This window comes from Petromyzon marinus, chromosome 43, assembly GCF_048934315.1.
Source record: "Petromyzon marinus isolate PM22_M1 ecotype Great Lakes invasive population chromosome 43, UKy_Petmar_22M1.pri1.0, whole genome shotgun sequence".
NCBI lineage: Eukaryota > Metazoa > Chordata > Hyperoartia > Petromyzontiformes > Petromyzontidae > Petromyzon > Petromyzon marinus.
Window position 1 is genome coordinate 9,210,264 of NC_133709.1, and position 24,825 is coordinate 9,235,088.

The 24,825-nt window shown below is 49.8% G+C and overlaps 1 protein-coding gene across 2 annotated transcripts; it reads right to left on the bottom strand.

The window, feature by feature from the left end:
- Positions 1–307: 307 nt before the first annotated feature.
- Positions 308–24,138, bottom strand: THOC1 (THO complex subunit 1). 2 transcript variants are annotated; one of them, XM_076073803.1, is made up of 21 exons: positions 23,566–24,138; positions 21,574–21,647; positions 20,927–20,987; positions 20,094–20,160; positions 18,525–18,643; positions 17,605–17,653; positions 16,665–16,760; positions 15,512–15,642; positions 14,785–14,858; positions 14,105–14,213; positions 13,566–13,706; positions 10,552–10,652; positions 10,151–10,217; positions 9,671–9,721; positions 9,435–9,505; positions 8,497–8,589; positions 6,794–6,859; positions 5,783–5,866; positions 4,889–5,036; positions 3,393–3,462; positions 308–2,475 (listed from the first exon to the last, which is right to left on the bottom strand). In XM_076073803.1, the coding sequence occupies exons 1-21, from the start codon at positions 23,614–23,616 to the stop codon at positions 2,120–2,122; spliced, it is 2,079 nt and encodes a 692-aa protein (XP_075929918.1). In that variant the 5' UTR covers positions 23,617–24,138; the 3' UTR covers positions 308–2,119. The 2 variants fall into 2 exon arrangements, with proteins under 2 accessions (XP_075929918.1, XP_032826255.2); XM_032970364.2 differs by having other exon boundaries at positions 15,560–15,642; positions 23,566–24,132.
- Between the last annotated feature and the right edge of the window lie 687 nt (positions 24,139–24,825).

The following is a 24,825-nucleotide window of genomic DNA, read 5'->3' on the forward strand; positions in this document are numbered from 1 at the left end:
ATACAGGGTGCTTCAAAGAAAATGTGAACACTTCTGAGAATTTGCAACAAAACCACGAGAAACGTGACCCCAGGCTCTGGAGACAACCTGGAGAAAATTCTAAGCACGTGTTGACAACGATGGCGAACAAAGTGGCGACTTTGACTTTTTGAAGCTATTATAACATTAACATTTGTTACCATGTTACAGTATATTATCTGTTCTTTTTCCATTTAAAAAAAAGATAGTCCCATGTAAGCGTTAACATTTTTTAAGCACCCTGTATAATCTTTAAACATTCCATATAAATTAAAGTCAAACTCTTAACAAAAACAAAGTTTTTTTTAATTAAAACATTATCTTTAAATTGTTGCATGTCAAACGTACCAAGGGGGACGTGGGCACTGTACTGTATAGCGGAATCGCAAAGCCCCAGCAGAGATCGCCTTCTCTGCTCTGCCAACAATCTGGGGGGGGGGGGGGGCAGTGCCCCCCAGTTGGGTTGGTCTTGGGGGAAAAAAAACCAACTTGATAACGTCACAAAATCTCATCTGTACACGAATTAGGATTTGTGCCGAGAGTGACGTGTGGTGGGTGGACTAAGCGAACAAATATGAACGGTATTCTTGGTTCTTTCGGTAAAGTCACGTAGAAGGGAAACAATAAAATACAAATATAAAACAATATTGTTGTTTCCCTTTCTACGTGACTTAACCGAAAGAACCAACAATATGAATCCCTGCAGTCACGAAAGCCTTAAATCAAAATATGAACGGTTTATTATCATTGTGCAGCCATCTGTGGAAAGACGGTACAAAACAATCAACTGACCAAACGTTTATTGAGAAGTGTTCCAACCACGCCTCTGGCATGGGCTATATTTTTGTTAAAATGATCTGTGGGAAATATTTTTTTTTCCAGGACAGCTGCTAATTTCAACAACAAAACATCGCTACATGACCCGCTAAAGCGCCCTTGCTTCGAGGCCGGGACGGCAGAGCCTACACCGTGTTACCGTAAACGGTCAAGTGAGGCACTGAAACCCTTCATCATACTTATTGCTACCGTTGTAAAGTATGTACTGCTTTGTGGGAAGCCAACAGCGATTGGTTCTCTTGGCTAGAATGGTGCCTGCCACAAGAACATGGAATTTCTACAAGGGACTATCAACAGATACGAATGCTGCTCCTTTGCTAATTTTCACCAAGGACGGACTTATTTCTTTAAAAAAACTAATAATGGCAACGAGCTTTTAGCTCTGGCTGTTTGATGAATTGTGAAAATGGTGGAAGGAGTAACGGCCTTGAAAGGCTGAGTCCGGTTCACCAAGGACATGCCTGTGTCTGCTTGGGTCGAGTAACATTTCTACAACAATCCAGGGTGAGGTCAGGGTCATGTTCAAAGGTCACTATCACGGCCAAGGCCCCTGTGTTTCAGTCAAACTCCGCTTTCGGTGTCACGTCATGGAACGATGAAAAACCCCATTCACAACTCTTTCATAGCAGCAGCAGTGGAAGTGGAAGCAGCAGTCGCAGTGGAGATCGGCGAGCTGCTTCCGAGATCTGTTCAAGTGACATTTCCTCTCATCTGCACACTAGGGGGCGCTGCATTACCACATACGCGCCCTGCTACAGCGAAACACCTCAAGCCATGGCCCCGACGCAGGAGCCGGTTGTCCCTGCTCAAGAGTCAACAACATCACGACAACGTTCCAGGATCGCAATTAGGGCAAAGACCAGCCATCAACACCTCGAGCCAATGGCTCCTACACATCCCAGCTCTCCCTGCAGCCTTCCTAGATGACGTCAGGGTCAGGTTCGAGGTCAGATAAGGGCTAAGGTCAGCCTGTTCCATCTTCTCTACCACCCTCAATTCGTTCCCATTTATCCCCATCTTTCCCCAGAGCCTCAGACATCAGGTTCTGCGTCAGGCTAAAGCAGGGGGTCAAAGTTGCGACCGGCTGGCGCTACCAACTAAACCCTCGCGACAAGGCCCCGTTATTAACAACCTGCGCTTCTCATGCGGCCTTCCCAAGAACACCTCGGGGGTCAGGTCCTTGGTCAGGCCAAAGATCAGGGGTCGGTGTGAGAAGCCGGTCACGGGCAGCGCTACCCCCACCCGCAGCTCCGGCCACCCCCCCTCAATCCCTGTCCCCCTCTGCGTCGGGCTCCGAGCCGTCAGACGGCGGCGAGAGGCCAATGGCGCTGATGGCGGTGTGGAGGGCCTCCACGGTAGCGCGGGGGCCCTCCCTCTCCTGCCACGCGAGCAGCGCCTCCAGGGCCCCCTCCTCGTCATCGTCCTCGTCCTCGCCGCGTCCGGCCGCGCTGCCGGCCTTCGCCCCGCCCTCTCCGTCGTCCTCCTCCTCGTCGTCGTCGTCGCCGCCGCCGCCGCCGCCGCTCTCCAGGTGCTGGACGAGCGCTCGCCAACGCGCGCCCACCAGCAGGGCGCACGCCTCCAGGTGCCGCGACGTCACGGCGCGTGCGGCGCCCTCGGGGCCTGCGGGGGGGGCACGGACGATCGCACGGAGTTCACCCCCATCGTCGGGCAGCGGGAGCGCTTTGCGCGCTCGCCAATGTGTTTTGTGGGGCGTGGCGTTGGACAACAGGTCCCTGCAGGGTGGGCTGGTAGGACAAGTCTCTGCGCTGTCTATTGCTGATTTTACACCCCAACAGCACGAGATTTCACTTCGTTAAAGTATTGAAAGGGGACGGACGGACGGACACATTAATCTATTGCAGGCTGGTACACTCAGTTTACAACTTCGTTACTACCAGTATAACGACCCTCTGTGTGTGCCAAGCCAGCTTTAACCCTCTGATGACGTACATACACATCGTCTGAATGGAGTCAGAAGAAAAACGAAAACAAAACTTTATCGGTACCAAGGCTCCTACAAGGCCATGCGCGGGAGGGACGTGTGGCACGGTTTGGGGCCAGCTATTATAGACGAGTGTCGCGTCGCTGCAGTTCCCTGCGGTGAGTACAATGTCTTCAAAACAGCGCTACTACGCCTCTAAATAAAATTTACGCTGAACCGCTTACACGCTCCGAGATTCAGCGGTGAACGGGACACCACCCTGCAACTTGCAGACATCTCGGAATGGGAAAGGATGGATTGCTCGCTAACTGCACTTTCCCCCAATTGTGTTCATCCTTATGCGTCTCTCGATCAACCTGCGTGTCCCCGCGTCTCTTTGTTCTTGAATTGATCTCTCTGTGACGCTGTGTGTATGTCCTTGCGTGCGCTGTACATTGGTCCCTGCTCATTTCGGTGTGCCCGTGCGTCCTTGAACTTAACCTTGTGCTCAACTACATGTCCCGCGTGTCCACGTGCTTCCCCGTGTGTCCTCCACCCTGTCCAGCCCCCCCCCCCCCACCCCCACCCCCACCCCATGTCTCCGTGCGTATCTCACTGTCTCCGTCCTTTAGCAGCCCGTCATCGTTATCTTGTTCATCCTCGGTCTTGATTTCCTCTGACGGGGGCTGCACACAAAAACAGGCACACACATGCAGGTATACATTCACAGATGTGTACATTCATACGGGCACGATAACGCACGTGCGTGCAACGTGTTCACGATTTTGCCGTCTTTCCCCGCATTTTATGCCAATTGTCCCCCCTTGGCGTCATCAGATGAAGAATCTCTCCCAGAGCAGGCGCGAATATCACAGAGGTACCACTGAGATTTTGATAACGTTGAAGTGTTGTGTAAAACTAATTATTACTGGCAAAGACTAATTAGAGAATCCATTGAAATTGAGAGGAGTAGAAATAACTTTAATCGCTCTGACAGCTACAGGCTTAGTGCGGCTTGGAAGCGTATTATTAAATAATACATATTACAATGCCTTATAGGGGAAACACATACTAATTAACGGATTACTAACGTAGCATATAATCACAATAACACATTACAACTAATTACTAATCTACAACTCATTACTAATCATAACCATTAACTGATTACCAATCGATTATATAATTACAATACTCCCCCCCCCCCACCTCAAATCACTGCACCTGAAATGAGTTAAATGATGACGTCACCCTGCTGCTCTATTTAAGACCGGGAGCAAGCGAGGGCTTTACCATTCTGGCGAATTGCCCGATGATGCTGGAAGTAATTACCAGCGAAACGTCGTACTCAAACTGTAAATGTTGTGGATTCACTCTTCAACACACCGGTGGGCTAAAGTAGTGAACTATTTGTCTTTTGTCAACGTGACACTTTTTTTGCTGATTGGCCGTGTCGGGTGGTGGAGGGTTACGACACATTTATAAATAACGCGATCTAACCCAAAAACCTTTATCATGAATAATATTGGTCGCGAAAGCCTACGTGTTAAACTGAGAAACACCCGTTCAAGTGACTGGTGCAGATTTAAGTTTACACTGTTATGAGCCTTGGCCGGCAATCACACTTCACCTGCTAAGTTGCTCGTGAAGTGTGCAACCAATGCTAAAGACAAAGCTAACCTCTATTAGCCTTTAACAGACTGTTGAGGCAAGTGCTATTAGCGTGGATGTACGAAGACTGGAACGGCATAAGCGGAGGTGGGGTGGCCAACACCACTCCCGGCCGCCTTTGTCTCCCCAGTTCTGATGTTTGCACACTGCACCAGCTGCTCATTTAAGGCCGAGTCGACCTAGCAGGCCCAGCACCGGTTCATATATTCGCCACTCTCACCACCGTGAGTGGGATTTGAACTCGGGTCGCAAGGTTCAGGGTGTAATGCGCCAACCACTGCACCACCACCGCTCTCCCACTATCATTACACACACACACATCAGATGATCATTTACGGCTAGGTCGACCTGGGGGAAGGTGAAGTGAATGAAACGAGGAGGGAGAGGGGGGGGGGGCAGAGGGGTCGGAGGGGGGTAGGGGAAGTCCCTGAAGGGACGTACAGGCATCTCCCTGGCAAGCCGCGTCACGATGTTCTCCAGGTACTCGGGCAAGCTGCGGAACTGCTGATTGGTCGGCTGGAAGAAGTGAGGGCTCCGGCGGGAGAGCAGACGCAGGGCGCGCCACCCGTAGTTGGAGTCATTCACCACCCTGGTGGGGGGGGGGGGGGGACACAGAGCGACATCACCACAACCGGCATCGGCGCAGCAGCTCGGACAGGGGCATTGGCGCACCCATACCGGCACTGCCGCCAACACCAGCACCGACACACGAGTAGCACTCGGAGGAGGCCCAGTACCGATTCAGATGTTTCTCACCGATGTCGACCGTGAGCGGGAATCGAACTCGGGTCGCAAGGGTTCAGGAGCGCAAGTGCGTTAACCGCCGCGCGACCGCCCCCCCCGTAACACTCGCACTCACGCTTACTGGAACTATCGCCACCGCTAACCCTAGCACTGAAATGATCATGGGGGGTTGATATGGCCTAGTGGCAGAGCCGTCCACTGTGTGTTGCAGATGGTTCACGGTTTGAACCGAGCAGCCTACCCTGGTTACAACTACGGGTGTATTCACCTTGAAGATACTACGTGACGTCTACTTCACAGTACACAGTCAAGACCGAGTGACGATATTCACATCACGACCATTGTGTGCCGGCATCACGGTCCAAATCTGGCGGCGTCACCGCTAATTGCACAACTGGGATTGCACACAACAACCATCACGCCCCCCCCCGCCCACCACTGCAGAAACACGTGGCAGCCACGAGACTTGGTAAACAAGGCTTATTTTGGAGGCTTCTCCCTGGCAAACAAGCGTTAAATAACATCAAACAATGCCAACAACACGAGGAGCCACCCGCGTTGTTCGCTCGGGCGACCGCCACCGCTCCTCACTTGTACTCGCGGTCCACCATGCTCTCGGGGTCCGCCTGCTCGATCGCCTCGTCGAAGAACTCCTCCAGCGACGGCAGGAACTCCCTACACGCGGACACATGAGCACCACCACGCGGGTCACCACCAGCTCACCGCCGCGGCAAGCTCCACCAGACAGCGCACGCCACAGCATTCCGGCTCACACGACGACACGCCAGCGTAGAGCAATCGGCAACAGCTCACCGGCACAGTACACCCTTACAACTCGCAGCAATCCAGCTCACCTGAGAAATCACGAGCATATAGCAAGAACCAACAGCTCCCCAGTACTCCACACCCCTACCGCTCACCAGCATTCCGGCTCACCGAATGACTCACCGTGACAGAGCAATGGGCAACAGCTCACCAGCATTGCAGCTCTCACAACAGATCACCAGCACATAGCAATGGTCAACACCTCATCAGTACCGCCCACCCGCTCACTACAGCGCTCCATGATCTATTAGCTCACCGGCTCGCCAATAACCTCAAAATGGTTCCCACGGTGGCAATGTTTACTACATCGCCTGGTACGCAGGAGGTCGTGGGTTTTAGCTTGACCCCAATTCCTGTATATCTGAAGTTTACATGTTCTCCCCGTGATTGCGTGGATTTTTCTCCGGGTCCTCCGGTTTTTCCCTCCACATTTAGAAACGTGTGTTTAGAGTATCTGGCTACTGTACATTTCTACAATAAGCCACTTTGTTGAGCTGTCACTTGTGGCCAGGTCGCTTCTGAAAAAGAGCTTCATAGCTCAGTGGGCCTTACCTGGTTAAAAAAAAAAGTTTTTAGTTTTTTTTCACCAAGACGCTGTGTGACAAATCAGCTCTCCAGCACACCACGTAAAACACACCAAGTGCATCAGTTCACCACCGCCGCACATAACGGCTCACCAACTCTCCACACAGCTCACTAACTCACCCCCCCCCCGCCCCCCGCCCTCCCCCCGCCATCCCCTCCGAGGTGCAAGTCTGCGTGGGCGGTGGACGTTACCTGCTCTCCGCTTTGCAGGCCTCCATGTTGTCGGGACACAAGTTCCACAGCCGGGTCAGCTCCTCGCTGCAGCAAAGAAAGGAGGCACAGCGCTCGGCAAGAGCAGTAGAGAAGAGTGAACCCTGCAGAGTACTCAATGCAACGGTCATCGCAACTAATGGAAAATAAGAATAGGTTTACCATTTCTGGCAAGAAAACAGGTGTTAAGATCTCCAAAACACCAAATAGATCTTTTGCAAGGCATCAAGTCTGCATTAACGACACAAAAACCTGTGGCAAGACATACAAACAAACATGCTCTGATAATATATGCATTGTCCTTGAAAATGATTGGCCGACACCAGAGACATCATTTTTTATGGCCTTGTCTCACCGGTGTTAGACCAGAAAACGTCAAAAGGTAAAGCAGTATCTATTTTTCATCATTCTTTATTCTGGCAAAAAGGTCCCATGATCATCACAAGACTACAGAACAGAACACTCTCATCACTTAGCAGCACAGTACTCAACACAGCAGGTACAAAATACAGAACACGCCGCACCTGCAGTACTCAACACATCACAGGGGCTATGTTGCTGCAACTGTAACTGTGGCACGATCAACCGAAAAATAATATGCCCGAACAAACTTGCGCTATAGGGGACTTATTCTTGGTTCTTTTGGTAAAGTCACGCTGAAGGGAAACAATAAAATATATATAAAACAATAAAATTCTCACGACGTTTCGACTGCAACACAAGCAATCATCAGGTGTGAAAACCAATGGCAAAAACCTGATGATGACTGCTTGTGTTGCAGTCGAAACGTCGCGAGAATTTTATTGTTTTATATATATTTTATTATTTTATTGTTTCCCTTCAACGTGACTTTACCGAAAGAACCAAGAATATGAATCACTGCAGTCACGAAAGCTTTAAATCAAAATTTTTTAGCAATATATTTACTTTCTCACGTGACAAAATTGTAATATTGGTGGCCCAGGTCACTTGTGCAAATGAGACTCATAACGAGGACTCTTGAATTATTTTCACCTGGTTTCCACAAAATAAATGCGAATCATTAAAACTGACGCTCATCGCACACTCACTCATCTGACTCATTAATTGAACCACTCAGCCCCCTATCTCACTCACCCACTCACTCACGCACACTTTCATTCCCTCTTGCAAATGAGACTATTTTGGTCTCCCGAATTCTCACCCGGTAAAACTAAAACAAACTTGAAACCTGAAAACTTAAAACACAATTACCATCCTTGTGGTACGTTTTAATTTGCAGGATGGACACATCTTCCAATTCATCAAAAGCCTAATGGTGACGTAGCTTGATGATGGTGGTGATGATGATGAGAGCAAATATATGTCAATACTTCAACAGTATTGTCTTGATGGATTTGCAAAATATTGCAATTCAGCTGTCCATCAATGGCTGTCTCAATCGTACAATAACAAGCTCCCCAGGTCAGGTCACGCTTTTGCAAATGAAGGTAAATTTTGAAAAGGGCAATAATCATTGCTCATCCGTGTGCTGCTCTATTTCTCAAGTTTAAAGCCAAACAACCAGCAATCTTGGTGTGACGAGGATGGCGATGATGATACGATGTCGTGCAACGGATTTTGGAAGGCCTTCATCCAGCAGTGGATAAACCACAGGCGACGTTGGCAAACTGCTACAACCTCAGAGTCCCCAGTACACCACGTACCTGCCCATGAGGATCTTCTTGTGGGACCCCTTGCCCAAGAAGTCTTCAGGAGCCGCCCTCTTGCGGGGGCGATGGGGCCGTGTTTCTGCCGGTCTGACCGGGGGGGGGGGGCGTCGGAGGGGGGGTAGAAGAGGGGGTGAAGGAGCAAGGAGAAGGGGGAGATAGAGGCGGTGGGTTCATATTTCACACGAAAGTTCAGCTTGGGGTTGAAGTTCCGCATGTCGGCAGCGTCAGCAGCTCGCATCGGCACACGCGGAGAGAAATGCAGGCTGGAAAAAACAGCACGTGAAGAAGAAGGGAGCCTCCATTTTGTTTTGCTGTGGAATGCAACCGCACACACAAAGTGGAGTGCTCATGGACAGAAACATGCAAACGCACGCGCACACGCATTACGCAAGTGGGCACGCATGCACGTTGCGTGCGGTAATCGCACCGTTATGTAGCAAAACGATGTTGTTTGTTTGAATAAAAACTGTTTTTTAAAAGTATTTTGCTGCCAAATCTTTCCCAAATGGCCCACAAATGTGGGTGTTGGCACGTCAAGTTTAGGGTGTGCGCAGCACTTGGTTTTAGGTTATGCAAGAAGGTCCATGTTTATAAGCTATGAATAAGGGTCATTGTCTAAAGCGTCGCCTATAATACTTTTCCTTCTAAGACCAGTGTTACTGGCGAATGTGTTGAGTTGTTTGATTCGAGGGTTTTTTTTTATGCTCATGAAAGTGTCCTCGGACAGACGGATGAAAAACATGAACACAATATTTCCCAGGCACAAGAAATCACTGTCGGCTCCCCTGTGTGTGAACAATGTCTGCCGAAAGTAGTTTGTGTGTCTGGTGTGTGTGTGCGCGCACACTCGTAAACGCCGGGCGTGCCGAATACGTGTGAACCCTGTCCGTCGGCGATTGCGTGTGTTGCGCCGTGCCTCTGTCCCACCGTACCTCTCCTTCACGAAGCTGGGGCAGCCCTCGTTCTTCCACGTGATCCAGTTCTCCTCTCGCGCCAGAATGTGCTGCAACGAGAACGAAGAAGCTGGTGCTTGGCCACTGGATTGCCCCAACGCGACAGGCATTGCACGTCAGGTCAGGCCAGCGTCAGGTCAGTTCTGGGCCACACATGCGTGCACATGGGCGCGTGAGCAGGTGCGTCAAGTGGCAGACAGCGGTGACGGACTCACCTCAATGGCCTTTGAGAACTTGTCACCCTCGGGAGGCGTCTCCTTCAGCAGCTGTCGGCAGAAACAAGAGCGACAAAAAAAAACGTACGTTCTTGAAAAAATCGTGACCCTGAATGGTAAACAGTTACAGTTATAATATTTTACCAGACTAGTGCCACCAGGCCAGCTCCGGGCTAGCTCCAGGCCAGCTCCAAGCCAGCTCCTGGCCAACTCCAAGCCAGCTCCAGGCTAGCTTCAGGCTAGCTTCAGGCCAGCTCCAGACCAGCTCCAGGCCAGCTCCTGGTCAACTCCAGGCTAGCTCCAGGCCAGCTCCTGGCCAACTCCAGGCTAGCTCCAGGCCAGCTCCAGGCCAGCTCCTGACCAACTCCTGGCCAACTTCAGGCTAACTTCAGGCCAGCTCCAGACCAGCTCCAGACCAGCTCCAGACCAGCTCCTGGCCAGCTCCGGGCTAGTGCTAGACAAGCACCAGGCCTGTTCTACCTGGAAGACGTGCTTGATGGTGTCCTCGATCCACAGCGACTGCTCGTCAGTAAGCACACTCGTAGAGCTGAAACGACAGCCGGTACACAGCGCTCGGACACGCATGCACTGCACACAGACGGATGGTACAGCTTGCATGCACACACGAGGGGCGGTACAGATCACACACCCGCAGGCTGTGCTACCTCTACCATGTGCTGTGTGTGCCGTGGGTTAGCATGCACGTGGTGTGCGAGTTGGTGGCAAGTTGCGCTGTAGTGTGGGTTCGTGGTGCGGTGTGCTGCCGTGTGGGGTGGTGTGTTGTGGAGCGGGTGGTGAGAAATGCCGTGACGTGGTGCGGAAGGTGTGGATTCGCTGTTAGCCACGCTGTATCTGCCAGCTATGCTAGAGGCCGGGCTGACCTTTTGAACTTGACCTGACCCTTTAGGTACTGAAACAGCAGCAGATGCTGCAGCAGGACATGGCGCCGGAAGTTGCTGTCGCTCAGCTGAAGGTCCATCAACTGCAGGCGACACAGGAGAAGACACGATTGCTCAACGCAACGCGTTACACCGACAGTGCAACACCCATAATGATTGGGCGCCACGGTCGCGAGATGTTAACTCCCTCGCCTGGTATACAGGAGGTGGTGGGTTCAATTCCGACCCTGCTGCCAGTATATTTGGAGTTTGCATGTGTCTCTCCCCATGGCTGCGTGGATTTTTCTCCGAGTGCTCCGGTTTTTCCCTCCACATTTAGAAACATGCGTTTAGAGTATTTGGCTGCTATACATTTGTTGTGTCCTATAACTAACCACACGGAGACGTCTGCTGGAGGCAACGCGTTTATTGAACAACTCTTAATACTCTTATTCTTAGTTTTTTCGGTAAAGTCACGTTGAAGAGAAACAACAAAATAACAAAATATATATAAAACAATAAAAAATTCTCACGACGTTTCGACCATAACTCAAACGGTCATCATCAGGTGTGTCGGTTTGCATAAATTTATTTTAAAAAACGGCACATTTATTTATTTATAAAAAACGTTGGCGTCACGCGCAGCGATTGGCAGTTTGCCCAGGACTAGTCCATCTATTTTTTGAAAAGAGGAGGGGGGAGACGAAATTTTTTATAATGTATGCTGTCTGAAAGCCACTGTAAGCGTGAACAATCAATCAAGAACTGAAATGATTTATCAAATCTTTCCAATGATTGCTAAGATAGAATCCATCTTCTCGGTTGAAATTGTCTCTGTGTTTGTATATGTGGATAGCCTCATGAACGAATCTCTCATGGAAGCCAGATGGCTTACAAAGAACCTCCGTCTTGGAAAAGTCAATGGCATGTGAGCCTACTGAATTAGAACAATGATCTGCTACGGCCGAGGTGTTGGTCCTACCGTGTTTAAGGTCTGCTTTATGTTCACGAATGCGGTCCGAGACATGGCGTTTGGTTTCTCCAATGTAACTACTACCACAGAGGCAACTTAGTTTGTAGACACCAGGGTATTGTATGTCCGGAATCACATCTTTTACAGACGGAACCAGATCACGGATTTTATGTAATGTGTTGAAACGGACCTGGATCTTGTGTTTATTCAAGATTTTGGAGATCTTTTTTGTGATCCCAGCAATGTAGGGTAAAGTGATGGTTTTGAAAGGCTCCTCAAGAGGGTTCTTCTTCATGGTTTGAGTGATAGCTTTGCGGATTGTATAGTCGGAGTAACCATTAGCCCTAAGAGCTTGGTGTACGTGCTTGAGTTCACTGCTTATGTGTTCCTGGTCGGATATGCATTGGGCTCTATGATACAGAGTCTTGATGAGAGAATTCTTCTGTGATGGATGGTGGTGGGAATCCAGTTTCAGATAAGCATAAATTTATGCAAACCGACACACCTGATGATGACCGTTTGAGTTATGGTCGAAACGTCGTGAGAATTTTTTATTGTTTTATATATATTTTGTTATTTTGTTGTTTCTCTTCAACGTGACTTTACCGAAAAAACTAAGAATATGAATTACTGCAGTCACGAAAGCTTTAAATCAAAATCTTAATACTCTGTTAAACGCTACTCTGTTAACCACTACTCTGTTAACACGGAGAGGTACGACCCCTTCCACCCGATGGCCTAAGGGAGAGACACAGCCTCCCTTCTAGCGTACTCGACCCACTCCGGGCTGCGCACACGCCAGTCCCTTGCGACGGCGGCTAGGGGAAGGCTGGACCGACCGACCCACCCAGGGCACGGGACTCGCCCTGGACCGCTTCAACCCCGGCTTAGCGAGGGCCTCGGGGACGGTCCCAGGGGGTCCGAGTGACCTCGGCTCCGCTACAACCGGCTTTACGGGAGCCACGGTTGAGGGTCCCCGGGTCGCTGGTCCAGCCTTCAGATCTTCAGATGTCCTCGAGCTTGAGTTGGCGAGTACTGCCCCGATCGTCCCGAGGGCTGCCCTTTTATCCCCAGGTCGGTCACCCCTCCCCTCATGACCCCCCCCCCCACAGAACCTTTTGGAAGGTCTTATCTTAAGGGGGGGGGTCCCCCTCCCCCTCGGCCCCCACCCCTGTCGGCCAGTGAGCGTGGTGGCAGGTCAGCTGCCCACAGCGCCTTATTATGGCGCAACACATTTCTACAACAGAAGCCACTCTGTTGAGCTATCATTTGTGGCCGGGTTGCTTCTAAAAAAAGAGGTATATAGCTCAGTGGGCCTTTGCCGGTTATATAAAAACATTAATATAGTTTAGTTCTACAGCTTATGCATAAACACCCAGACAGCCTGACAAGACGAACAGAAATATCCACCAGAGTAGCATAAAAACGATCTTGGAACAGCCGCTGTAAAAAAATATTTAAATTGTAGAGCTTTTGTAATTGATTACTGAATGCCTTCCCGCACCATATCGGTTACGGGGGTTGTACGACCGTTCTTCACCACGCTGGACAGCGTAGGTTGATGAAAGAGGTCGGCCAGGATCGGTTAGGATATCGCTAGCCACTAATGTTAGCCATAAGCAGAAAATGACATCCACGGACTAGCACATTGATATATAAAGAAAAAAGTAAAATATCCCCTGTATAGCCTGACTGTTGGGGCAAGTGCTGTTGGCGAGTACCTGTGAAGGCCGGCATGACACATAAGAGGGTGGGTGGCCAGCACCATGCACAGCTGCCTTTGTCTCCCTTGTGGCGATGTTTACACATTGCACTAGGTACTCATTTGAGGCCGAGTCAACCTAGGGGAGGCCCAGGACCAGAGTTAAGATAATCGTCACTGGTGTTGGCCATGACCAGGAATCGAACTTGGGCTGCGGGGTACTTAGCGCAGCATGCTAACCGCTACATCACCGCCCCCGACGTATAAAACGTACACAGACAGATAGCGCAATCACGTGTTTCCGCACGTAACCACGACTCCATGGGGATTATGGGCCCCCACCTTCTCGCTGGTGAGGAACTTGGCGAAATAAGCGTGCTCTCCATGCGCACGGGAGACGGCGCCGGCGCCGTGGACGCGGCTACTGGCATGCGCGTCGTCCAGCTTGAAGCTCTTGAACACGGTGAGCACCTCGTCCGAGAACTAGCGGGGAGGGAGACAGAGAGCGGTCACACATTATCATTATCATCATCATCGCCGCTGCCATCACCACGTGTACGCACTTCATCTGAGCACTAGTGAGGAGAGAGACACAAAGAGCTGTCACACATCATCATCATCATCATCGCCACATGTAGACTCGGTTAGCACCTTGTCGGAGAACTAGCGGAGGGCAGTGGGGGGGGGGGGCGGCAAGAGAGAGAGGAGAGAAACGGGGAGCGGTCACACGCATCATCATTTTTTTCATCATAATCGCTAGTTGTGTAACGAAGCACCGGTCAAAGATTTAAAATCATTGAGCAGTGGACTGACACGGCGCTGCAAAGTTATAATGAATTATTTTACGAGTCTCTAAAGAGGCCGTGAGAAGAGACGCACACCTTGGAGAAGGTCCTCCACTGCAGGCGGTCGTAGCACTGCAAGGGACAGCGGAAGAAGTCCTGCAGGGACCAGAACTTACGGTAGAGGTTGTAGTCGATGGGCACGGAGCTGTGGGGAGGCACAATGATTTGTTTTTGGTTGAGTATAAGAAAAAATATTTGTATTTTACCAGGTATGGCCCACTGAGCTATACAATTCCTTTCCAGAAGCGACCTGGCTACAAATGATAACTCGACCAAGCGGCTTGTAATAACTTGGACAATTATAGAAACCGAACGCTCGAAAATCATGTTTCCAAACGTAGAGGAAAAAACCGGAAGGCCCGGAGAAAAATCCACGTGATTACAGGGAGACACGCAAACTCCAAATATACAGGCGTCAGGATCAGGATGGAACTCACAACATCCTTCATACGAGGCGAGGTACTTATTATCTTGCCACCATGGCGCCCTCTCGCCACCGCGGAGCGTCGAGTGACCAGGCTGAGACCCTCAACTCGTTGGCTATATTCAGTATCCCAATTTAATCATAGGCAGGTGTCAGCTCAGCGTTCTCAATTCTGAGTCAGCTCTCCTCTCTGGGTATTTTTTATGCATTCTTCCGGTGCTCTATCAGGTACAGAGAGAAGGGAGTGGGGCGTGGGCGGTGGTGCAGGCGTGGGGTCAGTGAGCGTCCACACCTCGTGGTCACTATGTCGTCCTCTCCCATTTCTCCCTCCTCGATGTCCACCGTGTCATCACGATCGTCCGTCAGCTGCAGAGGAACGCGTTGACAAATAAAACACGGGACACACAATACACACGGACACAACGCAACTAATAGTGTCAACTTGCAATGCGCCGCCGCACAACATTTGCTCGCTCTCAAAGAGAGAGAGAGAGAGAGACACGTGGCAGGGCAGCAGCAATCAATACCAAATTCCCTCCGCTCCAAATCTCTGCGGTCCTCTATATATTAAGGTGTTATCATCGCTCACGAGTGTTTACAAGCGGGAGGAAACCCAAGCACCCAGAGGAAACCCACACGTGCGAGGTGGGGCAACGCTTTATTGCATGCAGATGGAACAGATGGGAGTCCACATTTTTTACGTACGGTACTCTATTCAGCTCGACACCCACTGGGAAGGGAGGTTCACAACATTTCTGCGGTAATCCACCAACCATCGCGAGCTCCACAGCGCTGGATTACAGGGGTGCATCGCCGCCACCACCGCCATCAGGCTGAATAATTGAGCACGTTTGGTATTCGCGAGAAGAGGGCCCAGGACCGGTTGAGATAATCGTCACTGGTGTTGGCCGTGAGCGGGAATCGAATTCGGGCCGTCGAGGTCATAGCTTGGGGCACTAACCGCTATACACAGACACACAAAAAAGCACACGCAAACACACGAGCGTTCCCGTACGCGCCTCTCCCTTGACCAAGCGCGTGTCGGCCCCACAGCCACGGCCCTTCACCTTGAGACACAGCGTGCTCTCCGTCTCGTTGGTGTTGAACACAGTCACATTCTCCAGGTTGAACTGACTCTGCAGGTTCAGACCTGAGCACAATGGGAGGGCAACATCATCACCACCATCATGATCACCAGTCGCTGGGCTTGTAATAAAAATCAGTCCACAAGCCAAGCGATTCGATGAATTGGTACAATTTCCAGCTGCGATTTTATTCGTTGATTTGATTCAGCGACAGCTACTTGGCGTCTGACGGTTCGGCGTTATTCGCGAGACCAAGTCAAACATGTAAATTAGCCTCACTGTCTATTTGTTGTTCTTCCTTTAAAACACTCACTTATTTTACCTTGCTTACCCAAAATCCCCTTCCCCCTTCCTTCCCCATCATTAACTCCATTCCTCTTCGCCACTTACCTACCCGTTCATCAAACTCACTCTCCGGACAGATGACCGCCTGGCCGTCCATCTGGGGAGACTCATGGGTTTGTCAGATCTGTCGTGACAGTGGCCTAACCTCGCAGAAGACCTCTACAACAACGCGGTGCAACAAGGACACTCTGGTTAGCAAGGCAATGGGCCTTTATTGCCTAAGTGTTTCTGACGACTATTGATTTGATGATTCAAAATAATTGTTAAATCTTTTGGCATCATTCCTATTTAGCTACAAGCCCAAATGCGTACATTTGTTATTGGCACCATTATTATAGTGCAAGGCTTTAACGAAGGCACGATGTTTCACATGGTAATTTTACAAAAGGGGACAATGTTGCCGTATATAATTCCAATGGCGTCATTTGGCTAATATTGCGAGCGAATGTTTTAAATTCGCCAAATGTAGACCATGACGCCGGCGCACAATGGCCTACGCGTTTCTAATGGAACCAGGTGATAGTCAACATCCGCTCCAAAGCGGATGGTGCGTATTCTATGGTTTAACACTAAGGCTGCCCGTGACATTAAAACTGTGAACCTCTGCAACGGGCGGTGAGAGCACCACAGTTGGCCCGCTTCGCGCGCAAGCACGTGCAGTAAACGGCGCGAGCGTTGCGAGCGCGAGAATCGGTCGACGAATCGACACGTCGCTACGCCCCCGCCCGGGTGTGTGTCTCACCTGACTTTTCCGAGAGAGGAAAGAGCCGCGCGAGGAAGAGCTGGATGCGTCCGCAGAACACGGTGTTCTGTGACTTGGACAGGCGGCGGAGCAGGTCTGAGCGAAGGACACGTGTGCACAGGAAAAGTCAGGTGATGAGTGTTTGTGTGTTCGGGACACACGGCATGATCACATGTGCGTGCAGGACACATGCACGGGACAATCACACTGTGAGTTAGTGCGTGGAACACACAAAAGCACAGATCACACGTGTGTGTGTGTATATGTGCTTGTGGTATGTGTGGCTGGCATGCCTACGATTCATCCAGGGTTTAACCAGACTTGGATTGTGTGAGCTCAAAGATCCTTCAAAGATCTGGACACAGTCCTATCGGTGAGCTCCTTTGACGGGCAAGGATGCATTTGCTGGGTCGTGTACACCGCATGCTCAGCCACTGCATGCCTCCCAAGCAGCTTCTCTTTGGCCAGATAGAGGGGGTTAAACGGACGTGGGATGGGCTATGGAATAGATGGACAGATTTGGTACAAAAGGATGTGGAGTTTTTTGGACTTTCCAATGTCTGGTACCAGCAATGTCAAGATCAGCCTCCGTAGAGGAAGTTCGTGAAGGATGTGACTGGGCAGTTGGAAGCAGTTGCCTTCCCAACAACAATGTAGGGTGGAGGAGCGACGCTCACAACGACGAGCGGAGCGCCTTGCAGCTAAAACGCAGCAGGCTACCACAGTGGGGAGTACAGGTGGTGTATCTGCCAGTTATCTCAGGCGGTCAATCCATAACACCCGGGTGTGAGCCATGATAACATGCCAGCAATCTTTCTACACTTCACGTGGCCTCAAAGTGCACCTCGTGCCTGGCACAAGCGCCGTGGTGACGTCACCACCACTTAGCGGCGAACGGCGGTTGTTGTTGTTGTGCGTGTGTTTCACAGCCCCCGCTCACCATTGCACATGCGCAGGAGGTAGTTTTTGCCGGCAGAGTAGAACGTGCTCTGCGAAACAGGGGTAGGCAACGCGTTAATTTCGACGGGACTTCACAAAACGCAATGAAGACCTGGCCAAGTGTGCAGCTGTGGCGAGAGCGATAGCATCGCAGTCCTAAGGTCGATGGTTCAAATCCCTAATCCAAGGTCGACTGACCATTTATTATTGTCAAAAAATCGATGCTTGTAGAGAACTTTACTTTAAAGCACGGGCCACACAGTAACACCACTGTCTGCTTTGATTATTCGCAGGCAGCCTTTCAGATATTCACCAAGCCACTCTTGAAGCCTGAAAAGTGTGCAAAAGCACGTGGTGAGAAGCATTGCTTGGAATTACATTGAGAAACCGAAAGAGGAACACGTGGATTAGAGAACATTCACAGGCTAATGACACTGTCCAAACTTTTAGGCTTGGGTAGGTCACATCGCTAGAGGGGTTAATGGATGATGGTCAAGTATAATGATGGAGCCAAGGAACGGAACGTATCTGAGGGCGTCCACTGAGGAAGATGGAGCAGCAGTGAGATGTTAAATACCATGCCTGGTATACAGGAGGTTGTTGGTTCAATCCCGACCCTGCTGCCTGTATATTTGGAGTTTGCAAGTTCTTCCCATGGACTGCGTGGATTTGTCTCCGGGTCCTTCGGTTTTTACCTCCACATTCAGAAACGTGCGTTGAGAGTATTTGACTGCTATAAATGTCCACATGATAAACCACTTCGTTGAGTTATCATTTGTGGCCAGGTCGCTTCTACAAAAGGGCTATATAGCTCAGTGGGCCTTACCTGGCAAAATGAAAATATTTTTTTTGTTTCGTGGTGTGCTGAAGGTGCTGCATGAATTGTTGCCATCTCAGGGTCAGGTGAGGTGGCGGTCTTACCGCCTTCCAGGTGCCGACGTTTTGCTCCACGAAAGTGAAGATGTGGTCGCACTGGTCGAGCGGGAGGCCGTCCAGAAGATCTCCCAGCAGCAGGAACGGGGTGGACGCCGAGCACACGCCTGCGTCGGGGAAACAGCACGACATCGTATTTTAACCCCGTGGACTTCGGACCCACCCCCCCATCCCCGCGAGTCAGAATACGATCATATTCTTTTATTATTTTAACCCCAAAGTCTGTTCAGGGAACATATATTTATAACAGGGATGGGAATTGGATATGTGATCGAGTGAACAGAACTATGTCGAGCGAGAAAGAATATGCGGTTGTACAACTGTCTCGGCGGAGCATCACACAAGGCGGGATTGCTGCTGGATGCTTCTAAATGCTACCCACGGGCCTCAGTTTTTGTTCAGCCTGCATACGCATCTTACATGTTTTCGCCGACTGTGCTTTACCCTATATTATATATCATAGCGCGATTTTTACATAACGCGGCGTTCTTCACGAACAGAACTACCGCGTTTTAGGACAAGAGAATGTACTTTATTTGAACAAATAATAAACGAAAATATCTCAACACATTCGTGAATCTCTGTGTGGCCACGTCCCTTTCTCAAAGACGTCGGCAATCATCTTGGCCTTCCGTTTTAGCTCTGTCCACGAATGGCACTGCCTGAAACAGTACATAGTAGGCAACGTTTTGGGAAGTGGCCCTTCCTCACAGCACAAACCTCTCTGGCCTATGTGCCGTGAAGAAGGGCCACTACCAGAAACGTTGCCTACTATCTCCCTTTTTGTTATTCGAGGCCAGTGTTGTTGACGGACGAGTTGTTTCGTTCTCTATTTGAGCTGGTGCACCATTGGCAATGCAGCAGCATCCCAAAATAATGAGTACTTTAATTGCGGCCTACGAACTGTTACTTTAAGGCGTTCTACGAGATGTTATATGTTTTTTTATTATTTCAATCATCTTGGCCTTCCGTTTTAGCTCTGTCCACGAATGGCACTGCCTGAAACAGTACATAGTAGGCAACGTTTTGGGAAGTGGCCCTTCCTCACAGCACAAACCTCTCTGGCCTATGTGCCGTGAAGAAGGGCCACTACCAGAAACGTTGCCTACTATCTCCCTTTTTGTTATTCGAGGCCAGTGTTGTTGACGGACGAGTTGTTTCGTTCTCTATTTGAGCTGGTGCACCATTGGCAATGCAGCAGCATCCCAAAATAATGCGTACTTTAATTGCGGCCTACGAACTGTTACTTTAAGGCGTCCTACGAGATGTTATGTTTTTATTTTTATTATTGCAAGACTAAGTTTTCATACAGTCATGTAAAGCAACATCACAGTTAAAATATAATCCTCCAGCCAACAAATGCCTTACAAGTCAGCATTAAAGACTGCACTATATATCCATTGGAATTACTTGTAATTTGAAGGTAAAGTTGCATTTTACACCATGAAAAGACTCTTCAACAATTGCATCGCCATCACCATAGTCGTCATCATCATGATTATTATCCTCCAACAGTTCATCGCGCTGTTATGTCACCATGGTTGTGTGGTTACATGCCTGCCGTGACGCTGTCAATGCTGAGTGAGATAACCGCCAGGACATCCTTGCAGTCGCTCTGCCTCACCTGCACAGGTCATATGGGCAGCACATGCAAGAACTTAATATGGTTTAATACAATACAACGCAATTGCATGATATTATGTGGATCTATGTACCGTCCCAATGCGACCAGATCCCAAGATGACTGAATAGAAACCGTGGGTATACGTGTTGTACAGAGAGGGAGGCAGTCGGTCATAGGCAAAGGAAAATAGGAAGTCCTCGATGCGAGGCTGAGTGTTTCTATACAATACAATGTTTTAATGTATGTCTCAATACGACCGCATCTCAGGTTGCTCTCAAGAAACAGTGGTCATGTTTATTTTTTAGAGAGACAAAGACAGAAGGGAGAAAAAGGCCTTGAGCCTCGACATGAACAGGGGCAGGTGTCAACAGCATGGGTGGTTGGGGAATGCCAGACCACCACACTGACCATACAAAACCGTGACGACGTGTGAATGTGTCCGCGTGTGTAACTGCATGTGACTTTGCTACAGTGTTTGACAGGTTTGAATGTATAAGCGTGTGACTGTGCGCGACTTTGGGACTGTGTGTGTGTCGATATATGTTGGGGAGTGGTGGTATTGCCTTAATAGTATGTTAAGACAAGTATTGATTTAAAGCTTTTGTCACTACAGGGATTCATATTCTTGGTCCTTTCGGTAAAGTCATATAGAAGGGAAACAATAAAATAATAAAAATCATTAAAAAATATTAAGGCAAGTATGTTAAGACTATACAGGGGATCTTTGTCTTTGGCTGCAAGAGTGTGCGACTGCGTGTGCACTCACGATCAACTCCTTGAGAACGTCTCTGACAGCCTGGTCCAGTGCGCTCCGTTTTTCCAGCTCACTACAGGAACATTGCAAAACAGAGCGAATTAATAAAGCTCTTAATTTATCCCAGAAAGCTTTGCTGCATATATACTTTTCAGGACGGACCTGCATTGGACAAATTACATCGTTGAATGTTTGGCTTCATGTGGAAGGATAAGGGAGAACTCAAAAGAAAAACTCTACCCCACATGAGATAACATTTGAAACTCCGCACAGATGGCTTCAACAATAAACTGCCGTACAGCTATCTCCTGGCAAAATCGCGTCCAAATCCAACAAAACCCAATTTCCCCAGACAGCTCTCCCATCCTAGGACTAACCCAAGCTCAACCATGTGTAACTTTTGAGGTCAGATTAAATGGGATACATATTCAGGTACCGGGCATGGGAGCGTGGTCACAGTGTTGAGTGAAGAAGGCGAGTTGCTGGTGTGCTGGTCTCGTGAAGAGACGAATAAACCACACAAGCCCAGCTCGAAGAGTCACAAGCATTAACCGCCCGGATCACATGGATCGTGAATGGTTTTCGTGGCTTGGATCGTTCCCAGGGCATCAGTTGGGTTGTTGGGTGTCATCCTACACCGATCCCAACGCTCCACTCACCTGCCGTTGAGCTGTCCGAATGCCGCCACGATCACGTCGGTGCTCTTGTTCTTCAGAGACTCCCATGCCGAGGTCTGTGAAGGCAGAGAGGATTGGGGGCGAGGGAGGTGAGGCATGGATGGGGGTGGTACATACGTTGTAAATGACAAAGGTGCAACCCTGCAATGTTATTGCTCATGGTGATGAAACAAAAATTAAAGGCTTTATCACTTCCGGAAATAATACAGGAGACACCTACTGCAATACATCAAGTCTGCATTAAGCACACGTGCTTGTGGTGAAACTTGCGGATAAACATTGTTTGATGTGTGCATTGTCCTTGAAACCGATTGGCCCACACCAGAGACACTGCTGGGCGAAGGGCCTCTACTAAAGAGAGATCCAGAAAGCCCCTCTCATCTCGAGAGCATTTTGGCCTCCTCTTCCACGCTTGCCAGACGTCTTGGATGTGTTCAGAGGGACCCACACTGTACCCCGCATATGCGACATAGCGAGGATCTGTTGGTGGGCTAATTTACAGAATTTCTCGCTCCAGCGGCCACCTTACTTTCTCTAGCTCCTGCAGAGGGCTTCTCGGGCTACTCGTGCCGACTGATGCCCCCCTCCCCCAACCCCCGCCAATGTGTGCAGATACTACTGACTCGATTGTATGTAGGGTGTCTCGGCTTATATGCCTACAAAATGAAATAAAAGTCATTTGTTTTGGAACTCGGTTGGATCAACTTTTAACCCACACATCTGGGTGGTTGAGGAGGGGGGGGGAGGTGTCCACTTTCTAGAGATTTTTGTTTTCAGGTCTTCTGGAAGGCTCTTATAATTTAGTTGACGGACAAGGGGAACGCCGTGATTTTATAATAGATACAGCTGGGTTGAAAAGAGGCCAGAGGTTTAAGAAACAAGTCATTTTTTTTGTATTGCCACGCAAGGGAGATCGGCAACTTCAAGTCCAGTGTGTTAAGCATTACACCAGGCCCGCATCAATATATATGCGACTACATTATACATAACAATACAGTATTATGCTTCACTGTCCTCTGCCTCGCAGCCTACGGCACCTGTTAATTACTGTGTGGTGGGGTCGCCCAGCCAAGCACTCACCAAGCTCACCTCGATGAGCTTCCTAGATCCTGGGTCATTCCGGGTGAGTTGGCCACAGGCCCAGAGGTTACAAAATGGCATAACATTGGGAATAAAACAAAATAAACGTCGATTCTCAACTCGTTTTCTCCCCCAGGTTGGCTAAACAACGGTGTCGCGCTCTTCTCTACCGCAGGCCCTGTGAGCCAGTGGGTGTAAATTCCACATTCCCACGGCGGGGGCAAGTACATTATTTACATACGATAACCAGCATTGACTTTCCAACAAAAAAGCGACGCATTGTTATCGACCTAAGATGAATGGGCTAGGGTATTTTAAACCTAGATTGAAAACTCATTGCTTTAGAGCTGCCTTTTTGTGTTCCGATTAGCACACGGTTGGATACGTACGGTGCGAAAGAAGTGCATCACAGCACACAGTGTACAAAGACACCCCCCCTCCTCCACCTCTCCCGTGTAGCCTTTAACAAGACTGTAGGGGCAAGTGCTGTGATAGCGAGCAGCGCCTATGAAGGCCGGCACGGCACACGAGAGGGGGTGGGTGGCCAACACCACGCACGGCCGCCTTTGTCTCCCCGAGTGGCGATGTTTTACACAACCGCACCCAGGTACTCATTTGAGGCCGAGTCGACCTAGGGGAGGCCCAGGACAGATTCAGAGAATCCCATCACCGGCGTTGGCCGTGAGCGGGAATTCAACCCGGGACAGCCGGGTTCGTAGCGCTCACCGCTGCATGAGGTAAGGTTCTATTCGGTAAAGTCACGTAGGTAAAAAAAAAATACCTACGTGACTTTACCGAATAGAACCAAAGAAGAGTATATGGATCCTTGCAGTCACGAAAGCTTCAAATCTAGAAGAGGTATGAGGTCTCTCTCATTAGCTCGGCCACACTCACCGTGAGCGCTTTCCTGCTCTCCGTGAAGTCGAACAACATCGCCGTGGACATGGCGACACCCCCCCACCACCACCACCCCGTGTGGACGGGGGTGCTAAGAGGGGCTAACAGGGGGCTGAAACACCCGAGGAAGGGGGAGCCGAGCCGAGGCCCCCTGAGAGGAGACTTAAAGAGCCTAAGGGAGGTTCCTGAGCAGAACTCTTGGGAAAGGCAGAGGGGACCCCGAGAGATGAGTGGAGACCCGTAAGAGGGGGTGCAGAGGGATCCTGAGACCCCCCCCCCCCTGGAACTTTAGACGGTAGATCCCCCACAGTAATCACACTCGGGAGTCTAGGGAAGCACAGCGGGTTCTGAGATGATCAAGGCGTGGTAGGCTCAGAGAGCGAAGCGGTGGGGGTCCTGGGACCCCTAGGAATGACAGCAGACCCCTGAGAGGGGATAGAGCGCAGGGGGGGTCCTCGGGGGTCTAACAGCTGTGACCAGTGATCAGCGTGGGCGCCCAGGAGTAGGCCTCAACTCAAAGTATCGCGAGACTTGACGGTGTCGCGAGGTCTCGCGAGATCTCGGTTGAGCCGTCCGCTCTAGATTTAGTAATTCGTATAGGTGTGAGGGTACTCTAATATACTAGTTTACATGCGCTTACCGCGTGGAGTCTGTCGTGTGTATCTTGCGCAATAATTATGTTTGTCAAAGTTTGTGCAAGACATGAGCACGTTTCATAAGCAGAAGCATTTAAGTGTGCAGTTTGTACGAGTGCCAAATTTATATTGGCAATGAAACATAAATCTTAGTTCGCACGCGTATAGACTTTTGCGCGTTTCATAAGCACCTTTTACATTTCCTAGTCCACACGGACTAGGGTGTCAATTCCGTAGTTAACATGCGCATCCCGTCGTTCTCAAGATTCGGAACTACGTTTCATAAGACTCAAAGCACGTAGGATTTGTGGGCTTTCATCGAGCAGTGGATGCATGTACTATGTTGAACTTCTTTCGCACCCTACGTAAGCCAACCGCGATAATCGGAGGTGCGGCGGCGTGGGGCCAAGCAAAATAAATACAAGAAATAATAGGGGTGTTTCCCCTTTTTACTGGCAACAAAACTGAAACCATTTTACAAGGATTCATGTCTGCATTAACCACAATACCTGCAGTCAAAATGCAAATAAAAAACACACTATGATAATATATGCCTTGTCCTTGAAACTGATTGGTCCACACCAAGGGACGGCTTTCTTTTGAGCCTCGGCCCAATTGGTGC